Source organism: Gopherus evgoodei, chromosome 6, assembly GCF_007399415.2.
Source record: "Gopherus evgoodei ecotype Sinaloan lineage chromosome 6, rGopEvg1_v1.p, whole genome shotgun sequence".
In the NCBI taxonomy this organism is placed as follows: Eukaryota; Metazoa; Chordata; order Testudines; family Testudinidae; genus Gopherus; species Gopherus evgoodei.
This window is the reverse complement of record NC_044327.1, coordinates 67,584,930-67,597,791: the sequence shown is the minus strand read 5'-3', so window position 1 is coordinate 67,597,791 and position 12,862 is coordinate 67,584,930. Positions and strand designations below refer to the sequence as shown.

Genomic DNA, 12,862 nt, shown 5'->3' with positions numbered 1-12,862 from the left:
TATTAAGGTTATGTCTTTTACTTCATAATGTAAGGGTACGTCTACACTACAGGATAAATTCGAATTAGCTAAAACCGATTTTATAAAACAGATATTATAAAGTCGATTGTGCGTGTCCACACTAGGCATATTAATTCGGTGGTGTGCGTCCGTGGTCCGAGGCTAGCGTCGATTTCTGGAGCGGTGCATTGTGGGTAGCTACTGTAAAAGAATGAGGCCAATAACGTTGATTTGCGTCCACACTAACCCTAAATCGATATAGTAATATCGATTTTAGTGTTACTCCTCTCGTTTTGTAGGAGTACAGAAATCGATTTAAAGAGCCTTTTAAATCGATATAAAGAGCAGTGTAGTGTGGACGGGTGCAGCGTTAAATCGATTTAACGCTGTTAAAATCGGTTTAACAGCCTAGTGTGGACCAGGCCTAAGATTCCCCTTTCCTCACAAAAAAAAGAACATTTTTCCCATCCACAGAGCAAAAGTCGAATACTTAAATCCTTCTGATTTAACAATTAAAATGTCTGCATAATAATCCTCTGAAGCTAGAACATTACAGTAGACTACCTAGTCATTCATCCAGATGACTATCATTAGTAAAATGAGTAGGCAAGTTCCTCAAAATAATGGTGGTGATTGATTTAGCCTTTTATTATGAAAACTAGAGATACTTTTAACACCTGAGAAAACATTACATAAATCTTTGTGGAAGAGGACAGGATCATAATTGATTATATATATTTTTAAACTCGTAGTTCTTGTAACCTGCAATTTTATGCATCATTCTGCTGTTGTCAGTGAAAATAAATAAGACAGCCCTATTTGTGGGTGGGGGGAAATGGCCCATAACATGATGGGTAATAGCTTGAGAACAAAAAGACAAAAAGCCAGATTGGAGGGAGGGGAAGGGTTAAAGTGAAATTAGTAAGCAAGTTCTACTTAGGAAAAAGGTAGTTAAGAAGCAACACATGAGCCACAAAACTGGTGTAGTAAGTGGACTAGATCTACAAAGGAATTTAGGTGCATAACTGCCACTTTAGTCACCTAACTACAAAATTTAGATCCTCAAAGTCCTTGCTCAGCTGCTGCCTAAGCCTGTAGGTGCCTAAGTTTCAGCCCATAAACTCCCATAGGAACCTAAGAATCTGCCAGTGAGCATGCACACGTATGTCCTGCTGGGACCCTCAAACTAGGCTTTCCTCTTCATCTAATGCATATCTGTCTCCCATTCCTGATGTATGGGCATCCCCCTGCAGTAGCTTGGAACATTTTCACTAACAGTGTCTGAAGGGGTCATACTCATGCACTTTATAACCTCAGGAAGGGAGCATGAGGATATAAAGAGCACAGCAACCCCAGTTGCCATTCAGTTTCTTCAGATTTCCGTAGGCAAATCATTTAGTGTCCCTTTTGTAGTTTCTTGTTAGTGTAGCTTTAGTGTTACCACCAGTAAAACACATATGTATGAAGAGAGTTACAGTTTAACTTTATTTTTCTGCCTGTAGTTTGTGTATTGAGATTTTAGTTAGGATATGGCAGAATTGAGATCCCCAAACTTTAAATTATAACCCTTTTGTGGAGGGTGGGGGAAAGGCCTGTTCCTGTAGTGGACATACATAATTAATGAGACAAGATGGGTGAGATAATATCTTTTATCTTCTGTTGGTGAGAGAGACACGCTTTCATAAGAACGGCCATACTCTATCAGACCAAAGGCCCATCGAGCCCAGTATCCTGTCTTCCAACAGTAGTCAATGACAGGTGCTTCAGAGGGAATGAACAGAACAGGTAATCATCAAGTGATCCATGCCCTGTCATCCATTCCTAACTTCTGGCAAACAGAGGCTAGGGACACCATCCCTGCTCATCCTGTCTAATAGCCATTGATGGACCTATCCTCCATGAATTTATGGAGTTCTTTTTGAACCCAGTTATAGTGTTCGCCTTCACAACATCCTCTGGCAAAGAGTTCCACAGGTTGACTGCGCATTGTGTAAAGAAATACTTCCTTCTGTTTGTTTTAAACCTGCTACCTATTAATTTCATTTGGTGATCCCTAGTTCTTGTGTTATCAGAAAGAATAAATAACACTTATTTACTTTCTCTACACCAATTATGATTTTATAAACCTCTATCATATCCCCCGAGTCATCTCTTTTCCAAACTGAAAAGTCCCGGTCTTACTAATCTCACCTCATATGAAAGCTCTTTCATACCCCTAATTATTTTTGTTGCCCTTTTCTGAACCTTTTGCAATTCCAATATATCTTTTTTGAGACCACATTTGTACATAGTATTCAAAATGTGAGTGTACCATGGATTTATACAGAGGTAATATGATATTTTCTGTTTTGTTATTTATCAGTAAGACTAGGAATAGAAGAGCTCTATGTGGCTCAAAAGTTTGTCTCTCTCACCAACAGAAAAATGAGTGATTATTTACAGTAATGACAGCCGGAGTCCCGCTGCTGGTCCCACTCAGCGCCTGCTGCTGGCCTGGGTAAAGGACCCCAGACTGGCAGCGGGCTGAGACCCCGGTTGGCAGGAGCTGGCGGATGGAACCCCAGAGCGGTGGCAGGCTGAGCCGCTCAGTCGCTGCTCTCGGGTTCCTGCTGCTGGTCCCTTGCCAGCTGGGGTCCCGCCATCGGTCTCACTCAGCGCCTGTTGCTAGCCTGGGTGAAGGAACCCCAGGCTGGCAGTGGGCTGAGACCCCAGCTGGCAGGAGCTGGTGGCTGGAACCCCGGAAAGGCGGCAGGCTGAGCCGCTCAGTCGCTGCTCTGGGGTTCCTGCTGCTAGCTCCTTGCCAGCCAGGGTCCCTGCCGCAGCCCCACTTACCTTGGTTTCAGTTGGAGTTCCAGCGCAGGCCCCCTGCCAGACAAGGTCCAGGCCTCTGGCTCTGCTCAGCCCTACCAGCCGCCAGCTCCACTCACCTCAGCTGCCAATCTGGGGTTCCAGCCGCTAACCTCCTGCCAGCCGGTTAACAACTGATCACTCAGAAGCCTGTGTGCAGCTTAAAGTATCCAAATACGTGCCAGACATTGAAAAACTCAGCAAGGAAAAGCAAGGGCAAGGATCACAGTAAACTGATAAGATCTACATTTTAATTTAGTTTTAAATTAAACATTTTGAAAACCTTGTTTACTTTACATATAACAGTAGTTTGGTTATATAATATCTAGTCTTATAGAGAGACCTTCTAAAAAACGTCAACATGTATTACTGGCATGTTCAGCCTTAAATTAGAGTGTATAAATGAAGACTTGGAACACCACTTCTGAAAGGTTGCCGACCCCTGGTGTAGGTATTCTGATGTGCGTCTCTCTCTCTCTCAGGCTCTCCTTTTGAAGCCATTCCTCTTTATAAAAATAATTATAGTATTCACTGGGCCAGAGAAAGAGTTAGAATGACTATAGCCAAATTGTGAGGGTACTCATGGGGGAGATCCAAGCCCTGTTTCAGTTACAATTTATACTAAGTGGAACAGTTTCAATGGAGAGAATGAGAGCAACTAACTGCAGCCTGATCCCATAGCTCAATGGGTAGGGTATTCTCCTGAGAGCTTGGAGATGTGGGTTCAAACCTTGCACCACCTCAGGGAGATCTGAATCTGTCTCCCACACCCTCGGTAACTGCTCTAACCACTGGGCTAAAGGTTATGGAGAGAGGGTCAGTGCACTGCCTCTTTTTTTATTCCCCCTTTGCTTACAAGAAAGGGCTTTGACTTCTAACTCAAGCAGAGGGTTCCTGGCTGTGAATACCAAGTGGAGATAGGTGCCTCCCTCCAATGTGGAATGTTTTGGAGCCCGACTTAAGCTACACCTTTCTCCTTGATGTTTCCTGTTGACTAGCATAAGTAACTCCCTCCTCAGCTTGCTGGCTTTTGTGGATCTCATTTGTAGATGCCTAACTCCACCCCCTGCATCACATAGGGAGCCTAACTGCGGGCTGTGGATTCCACTTTTTGTCAGGGCACGAGGTTAGGCATTGCAATGCTAAGTGTCTTGAAACCAGTAAACCAGTTTGATGTTTAATATTTTAAGTGAAAAATTAAACTATTAAATCTTACAACTGAGCTTTATCACTAACTTTAACAGGAGAAACGTTTACATAAAGAAAATGTATTGGAAGCTCTCATCCTTTGATTATATTAGTCCCCATGAGTGAAATTGACTCCTTTGAGGTGGGCCGCTGCATAAACCCACACAATAGGGTTTAAATAAGTCTTGTGGGCCTTATACAGGGGTGAATTTTACATTGTGAGAATAAAAGCTTTCCCTCTGGAAAGTTAGTAATATTTGCTGCTAGAGTGAATCCACCACTGATCAGTATCTGTTCTAATGTTTCGCTTGCAATATTGTTTGTGTTTTATTTGTTCATTCAGATCTGGAAAGTTTGGTTTTTTTTATTATTTCAGTGTTTACAGTTAAATAGACAATAAAATATAAAATCATTGCTACACTAGCTGAAAAAAACCTGGCAGCCTAGGGAAAAGGAACATAACTTTCAACTGACTAACAAGAAATAGGTTTTTTTTAAAATGAAGTGACTGTGGTTCAGCACAGTAAAAATTACTGCAATGACTCTTTTTTCCTGGTGAAACATTGCTAGGGAAAAATCAAGAATTGGGCGAGGAAATGATTGACAAGTCTTTGTAAATTCAATTAAACAAAATATGAATGAAATATGGCCTGAGGTGCTAAGCAACAACAGGTTTCACTGGTTGCTGTTGCCGTTGTGGGCTTAACACCTCTGAATACCAGTCCGTCAGTGGATAGAGTAGTAACTTGGCTTTCAGCTACATTAACTTTTGGCAAAAATGCCAGCACTGTTCATTCATTTTCATTTATCAAAGTGCCTGCTCCACAGCCAAACTCAGCACAATGCCTCTGCAGGCCTGGGGAAAGGAAAGACATTCCTTGTTGCAAGAGTATATGAGGAAGTTTCCTCAGTTGCTGATTGGGTTTTTTTCCCCACGTTGTTCAAATGTACGTTTACAAAGGTGTGGTTTATCATTTGCCATTCATATGAAAATTATATGCAGGATACTTGTGCTCATACTAAAAACTATTACACACGTGTTGGGGTGTCACTGAGAACAACAGTGCGAATGAGAATTATCCACTATCTAGAATATGTCTTTCAAAATGGTTAGTTTATTCCATTTTCACTATATATGGGAAGACAGGCAGGAATGGTTTGATTGTAGTGTAAAGGTAATACTTTAATTTAAACTTAGGCTGTAAATAGTAGTATTCATGAGACCAAAAAAATGGAAAAAAATGGAAGGTATGTTTTCAGACAACAATAGTATACACTTTAGGATGTAGACACTGAATAAAACACACAAAATACTTAAGAATACATTTTCCATGTGTTACATTCAGATTGTGGTCATAAGACTCCTCAGGTGAAATCCTGACCCTAGTGAAGTCAATGCATGTTTTGCCGTTTACTTCAGTAGGATGAGGATTTCAGCCCTGTTTGTATTCGGAGTTGCATGGCTTAAAACACTTTTCAACACTTGAAAAAGTTACTCATCAAAGTATCTAGTAAAATTTTATATGTTTGGTCACCGTGTATTTTTTGTGCTTTAACTACTCTTAAAAAGTAAAATGTGTATATTTGTTTAATGTGATCTTCCACTATAATTTCTTCAGTTCTTTACAACACTAATAAATAATCGTATATATAAACAGCATGCCCTTTCTCAGCCCAACTATTATCATACTGAGAAAGGTAATTGACGCTGCATAACTTGTGCTTTCTTAAGAAACTAATTACTTTTAACTTGTATCCACTGAATGACTTTAATGAAAAGTGTTAAATTACTGGATTCCAAACTCTGAAGAGAGTTGATATACAGACAAGAAAACTAATCTTACCACCAGCAGCACACTGAATGTCCATAATTACTATCTACTAAGCAGGCAAGCTAATTTAACACAGCTGGAAATGAAATTTAGTTTAAGTGCAAACTGAACTTTCTGATATCAGATGGCCCCAACTGTCATTATCATTTACATTTACTTCATTCAGACTAGGAAAAAAGAAAGGAAAAAAACCATATCCTAGATTTAAAATGATTAGCTGAATATTTAACACTCAAACATCAGCAGCATGACACTGGAAAAATGGCAGTGTTGGAAATGGGGCAGAAGATACATAAAGGAGAAATGTTTGGGGCTTTTTTTTAAAAGCTCAGAGATAACTGATGCAAAGATGCGTTAAATGGATTTTCTCATTGCTGTTGGCCTCTGTAGTAATGTTCTTACTAATAAAAGGACAGGTCTGCTTTTGAAAAGACAGAAGCAAACGTACTGTTTAAGATATATTTTCAGAGCCCCCAGGTTTCACTTCACTTCACTAAACTGGCTTCTTTAGGTACGTCAGCACAGAAGCTGGGAGGCGTGATTCCCAGCTTGGGTAGACATATACATGCTAGCTCTACTGAGCTATCACGCTAAAAATAGCAGCTATAGCAGCTTGGACCAGCTGCCCAAGTACATACTTATGACAGTGTTGTACTCAGATACTGCCTATATCACTGCAACCACACTGCTATTTTTAGCATGCTAACTCGAGCAGTGCTAACACCTATGTGTCTAACCTGAGCTGGGAATCACACCTCCAACTACTGTGTAGACATACCCTTAGAAAGGAAGTTCAAACCTGGAGAATAGAGTTATACCCTATGGCCACTGTGGTGAGATTCAGGGTATGGCTACACTTGACATTTCAAAGCGCTGCCGCGGCAGTGCTGCAAAGTGTGAGTGTGGTCGGAGCGCCAGCGCTGGGAGAGAGCTCTCTCAGCACTGCACGTAAACCACATCCCTTATGAGTGTAGCTTGCAGCGCTAGGAGCCGTGCTCCCAGCGCTACGGCACTGATTACACTGAGGCTTTACAGCACTGTATCTTGCAGCGCTCAGGGGAGTGTTTTTTCACACCCCGGGGCGCGAAAGTTGCAGCGCTATAAAGTGCCAGTGTAGCCATGGCCACTGTCTTTAAGGGCAAAATTCACAAGGGGACTATAGGTATTGCAACACCGAGTGCTGCAGAGCCCTGCTGCCTAGTGGAATTCACAGCCTTTAGGTAGGTGCCAGGCTCCCCCTGACTTGTATAGGGAGAGTTAGGTATCTAAGAAAGATTCTCAGAAGTCAGCAAGCTGAATGAGGAGCTACCTAAACTAGTCAGCAATGAAATGCAGGGAAGCATAAGGCCCAGATCCTCAAAGGTGTACAGAGGTGCCTAACTCCCCTTTGATCTGGGCGTTCAGCACCAGACTGACAGGCTGGAGCGAGGCTCCTGTCTCACCGGTGAACTCTCTTCTGGAGGTAAGCCCTGTCAGCCCTTTCTCACAAATAAAGTAAACCTGTAAACACAGGGGTTAGGGCACTCACATGGGAAGAGAAAGATCTGAGTTTAAATCCCTGCTCCAAAATCAGGCAGAGTAGGGATTTGAATTTTGAGTTGCCCAAGTGTGCAGGGCCTACAGTGTTAGGTGACAGCTGAGCAGGAGTTTGGTGAATGTCGGTCATGCCTAAAGGGACAAAGGGGCTGAGGCGCCTAGCTCTTAAGAGTCTCACCTTCTCCATCTAGCAGCATCACTCTTATCCACAGGGCCTGCTTTTCATCCAATTAAGACAGGGGCTGTAGAAACAGACAATTTAACTTTGAATTTGTGTTCAAAAGCACAGTTGGAGTTTTATTAGTAAAAACTATAGGCTGAAATTTTCCAAGACTGACTAGTGATTTGGGCTGCTTCAATTTTTGGATGACCAGCTTCAAATATTGTAAAGGAGTCTGACTTCGAGATGGTAGGTGCTCAGCACTGCTAAAACCCAGGCCCCCTTCACGGTAGCTCAAGATGAGTACCCAAAATTTTGGCCTTTCTTTTATTAACATGTTATGGGGAAAACAGGATCTCTACAGTTGATATAGCTTAATGGATAAAGTCCTTTAGATTCTTAATTTCAGTGTTGATTAAATTGTTTTGTATTCTCTGAACAATGTCTCACCCATTGTCCCACAAAAAACCAACAAAAAACAAACAAAACAAAACAAAAACAAAACATGGGGATGGGGTATATGGAGAAAGTTGTTTTTGTTTACATTAAAAAAGCTACCAATAGACCCTATAAAAGCACTACTCCATGAGCTGGGCTGATACCATTCAATGCTGCTGGCTCACAAAGGCACTTTGACATGATAGTGTGCTTTGCAATATCAAGAAGTTGTTAATAACAATCATGTCAATTTTAGCTCTTTTCAGAATATAATTGCCATGGCAAGTTGGGGGATTGAAAAAGAACAGCTGGTTAGTAAAGTACAGTGCTTGTTTGAGAAATTGTGAACAAGGAAAAATTAAAAAAAAGTTAACTGTCCCTCACCTTTTAAATTTATTTTCTTTCAAAGTCTGCTGGACAGGAGAATGGAGAAGGAGACCTCAGTCCATCTGGAAAACAAAATAGCAAAAATCCAGCTCATTTAAATCATCTCAGTCTCTTGGCCCTGGGTAAATTCGCATCTTTACTAGCATAACAAGTCTGCCCATCAAATCACAGAATTGCAAATTTTAAACATTTGCCTTGATCTAAGATAATTGATTGTTAATCACTTGAAAAATGAGATCATTGGTATGGGAAGAGTATCCATTAGGAGCTAATGTTCAGTTATAATGCTTTAATTTCACCTCGTCAAGGGTAGTGGGAATGTGCTGTTATTTCTTTATTTAAATAAAATTCTTACCAATGGTTCAGGGCAGCGTACAGTACATCTCAGAAATATTCTTTGAATTTATATTATCTACTTTCTCTCCTTCCTCAGGGAGATACACTTCTGAAAGTGATGTATGGAGCTTTGGGATCCTTCTTTGGGAGACCTTCAGTCTAGGCGTATGTCCATACCCTGGAATGACCAACCAGCAAGCACGGGAACAAGTGGAGAAAGGTTAATTGTTATTATTTATAGGGTGCAGCCTCATGCAAGATATACTTCATAGATCTGTAGGAAGACAAGGTCCATGCGCTTAACAAAATAGACAATCTGCAAATGGGAAGTGACAAACAGTATGATCAAGTAACTTTAAAAAATGTCCTGGTCATTCCACAAGTTTGCTGTCTGATCTTCTTTAAATCACTTGCTAAGAGCGCCCTGCGAGGAAGATTAGGGTTTATAGGCCTCCTGGAAGAAGAGTGGGGTCTTGAAGGCTGGGAGGATACAAGCATAATTGATTGAATCCGCAAAAGGTTGAGGTACCATGTAGGGCTTTATTTAAGAAGACATGAAGGTTAGAGTGGGAGGTGAACATAAGGGGGGTGGTTAGTTGCGAGGCTTGGGCAGCACAAAGGTTAAACCTGAAGATGCTCGTCAAGTAAATTGCTCTTACTCTCAGTGCTAACATCCCAAGCTGCTGGAAATACCAAAAACACTATCTGTCTGCACTTTCTTTTGTTAAAGCTTTGGCCTTTGGAGCAAAATTTAAGAACAAATGTAGTGAAGAGCTCCATTTGAATTGGCTTAAGTAGTGAACCCCAGCTTTTCTTTCACGAAGTAATGAAAAGTAGATAACTCTGATTAAGATATTAGGTATCTGAGTGCATTCTTTGTTCCTTCCTTCCACAGTGATGTCTCCATCACACTGTCCTTTCCCCAATCTGTGCCCACACCTATACTGACAGCTGTAGGAGTCATATACATAACATGGATTTTATGCGGCTTTACATTTGTAAATTTTATCTGGTGTGTGTTAACCCAGGTTGCTCTTGCTTTGCCGACTGCCTGGGCGCAGTTGATGACTTGTTTTGCCGACTGCCTGGGCACCTGCACTCCAAGAAGCCAGAGACGTCATTTATTTGGTCACAATATGGAAGCAGGGAGCAAACAAAAGAAATTTGCAAAGTGGAAGAGCAGAAAAGAGGGCAGGCAATGGAATTGAGGAGACAAGAACAAGGGATTAGAGTAAGGAGGGACAAGAGAATAGGGGAAAGGAAAAATGAATTAGAGGGTGAAAGGGGGGCCTATTTCTTCAGTATAAAAAGGAGAGGCAAGGGAAATCAAAATGGAAAGAAAAGAAAAAAAAGAGTGGGACTGGGAGATGGAAGGAATAAAGAAATGGAAAAAAAGGGGCAGAAGGGAAATTCACACTCAGCCTTAAGGTAAGTGTGTTTTAATTTGTTAGCATTCCTGTATTTTATTGGATTTTCATGACACAGGAAGAAGAGGGGCCAGTCATTTTCCTAGGATGGGGAGAGTGAATTTTTAGGCAGTTGGAGGAGCATACTGACAATTTTACCTTTCCCAATGTGAGCAGTGTTTAGTTTGCTAGTCAAGCACTATAATCTTCATAGTGTGAAAATCATCTAATTTATACCTAGGAGATGCATAAATCTGACCTTACAAAATTTTGTATTTAGTGACCTCAAGGAACTTTGCTCATTCATTTTTAATTATAGTTCCTTATTATTTTTTAAACATTTGTTCAATTTATGTTATTTTTGCATACTAAACTTTTTCCCTTTGCATGTCAGGATATCGAATGTCAGCACCTCAGAAGTGCCCAGAGGAAATATATAAAATAATGCAGAGATGCTGGGACTACAAACCAGAAAACCGACCAAAATTCAGCGAAATTCAGAAAGAACTATCTTCAATCAAAAAGAAAGTGACATAGTGATAAAGTAGTGCCAAACTCAACCTACAGAACTCTGTTTTTCAACAAAGTAATATTTTCCCCTCAAACACTGTGCATTTATACCACATTATCTGCAATATTCTTCTAGGGTTACTTTTTAAAATTAACTCATTTTTATATATATGTGTGCGTGTGCGCGCCATCTTGGAAAATGTCTAAGCATATGTTAAAAAGGGAGACGATTCTGCCAAATGTTATATATCTAGTCACATTAACACTGTCATTTAGGATACATGTAAATAGAACATCAGATACTGTAGATTTAAAGGACTATGACTCCTATCTATTTTACAGTGATAAACTGCTAGTGACATTTCCTAAAGGTTTTGTACTTTATGCTGTATTCTTAATTTGCTATCTCAGTTGCAGATATCAACACCAGTGGCACTAAAACATGGTTGCTGTGCCATGTTTCTGAAGACTTTAAATCTGAGGACCACAATTTTTGAATAGTATTTCAATCAGGAACTTTATATTTTTTAAACCATTTCTGCAACTGATATTTTAAATGATATATTGCTTTAAGAGAGAACATCAGTTAAGATTCTGGATGTGCATGTATTCTTTTTAAACAAAGAAATCCATAATTTTTTGTAGAATAATATTCACATCATTTACAAATGCATCCTTAGATTTCTTACAGTTGCTCTCATCATAGTAAATATGTTCAACTTTGGAAATTACTTGCTACTTTTTTTCCTGTGAAAAATTAAGTAGTTTATCAGGAATCTTTATGCACAAATCTCCTTTGATAGGCTAGGTTTTTTCTAAATGGCCAACATCCAGTCTTGGGTGATACATGTTTGTCAGGAAATACTCCAAATCATCTGCCTTTCAAAGTACAAGCAGAAGAAGAAAACCGTTGGTTTTGAAGGTACATATGTAGAAAAGAGGTCAGCAGGAAGCAAGTTTGAGAAGAGAGTGGAAAGTAACTGGTAGCATTGATTTTAGATGAGTAAAAGAATGCAAACTGCCAAATTGGCTTTTGGAGGTTCTCTGATAGTTTGATTTTTTTTTCCAATTTTCAAATAATTGATATTCCTTTTCTGCATGCAGTTGGAGTCAGCAAAAGGACATGTTTTAAAAGAATACTTTCCATGCATATTGTCCAAAGAAAAAGGCTACATCTCACTTACAGAAAGAAATGCTACCTGTTTTAAACCTCTGGAAGGCTGAACAAGGCATAGAGTAGAAATATTAATCTATAGAAATGTCTTCAGTTGTGTTCAGATTTGCATATTCACACTGTCAAGGAGGAAAAGACTGGTATAAAAATAATATTCTTATAAGAAGAATAAAAGCTAATCAGTTGGGGGGAGGGAGGGAGCACAAATTATTTCTGGCTTGGATCTATCTGATAAGGGTTCCCAACTGCCATAGAGACCTGTGACTTTAGCAACAAAGTTATGATCTGAGATCCAAAGTTTGGGAGACCTCTCTCTAATAATTATCAAACTGTTATCAGCTCAAGGTGTGTTAACAAGGAATTAACTGCCAGACCAAGTGACTAAAACAGAGGAATAAAAGAAAAAACAGCATTTGGGACTTTTAGTGGCCCTATTTCTTTTCGTGGGGCTGTATAATATTTTATTTCTATTGTGGTGACTCTTCTATTGTGCAGAGCACAATTTCTGCTCTTTAAAGTACATTTATGGTAGTATTGAAGGAGATAGATGTGTGACTGAAGTATTTGTAGGCTATGAGTTTTTTGACCAGTATCTGTTACATTAAATTTAGTGTCCAAATGAACAGTGAAGCACCATACTGGAGAACACTTTTTTCAGTGTAGGTGGAATTGTTAGCAATCTAGGTTTGTTCTGGGGGCAAAGGAAACAAAACACACGGGGGAAAAGGAGTAGAAACTGAAAATAAAGGAAAAATTAGTGTAATCCGTTTATAATCATTTCTTTATGTAATTACTATGTATATTTAATCATCACTGTGCTCACACTTGGTCCAAAGATCTTTGTCTCAATACCACTAAGAAACATTGTTTAGTCAGTTAGCATTGATACTAAATGTTACAGAAATAGCGTGCCTTAATGAGCTGGCATGCTTGTGTGAATAAAAGTGCATGAAAATGCCAGAAATGTGCAACGATAACTCTGGTAAGAATCCAGATAAATCACCCAACTATAGGTCCCCATCTATGCACTCACTAATGTCTAAAAGGA

The 12,862-nt window shown here is 39.9% G+C and overlaps 1 protein-coding gene across 6 annotated transcripts in view; it reads left to right on the top strand.

Annotated features, from left to right (window-relative positions):
- The window catches only part of FER (FER tyrosine kinase), a 435,712-nt gene extending 423,135 nt beyond the window's left edge, over window positions 1–12,577 (top strand). For all 6 annotated transcript variants that reach the window (XM_030565797.1, XM_030565791.1, XM_030565792.1 and 3 more), the window contains 2 exons: window positions 8,822–8,944; window positions 10,525–12,577. In XM_030565797.1, the coding sequence (XP_030421657.1) occupies window positions 8,822–8,944; window positions 10,525–10,667 (266 nt within the window). In that variant the 3' untranslated portion in view covers window positions 10,668–12,577. The remainder of the gene's footprint in view (window positions 1–8,821; window positions 8,945–10,524) is intronic.
- Window positions 12,578–12,862: the final 285 nt, after the last annotated feature.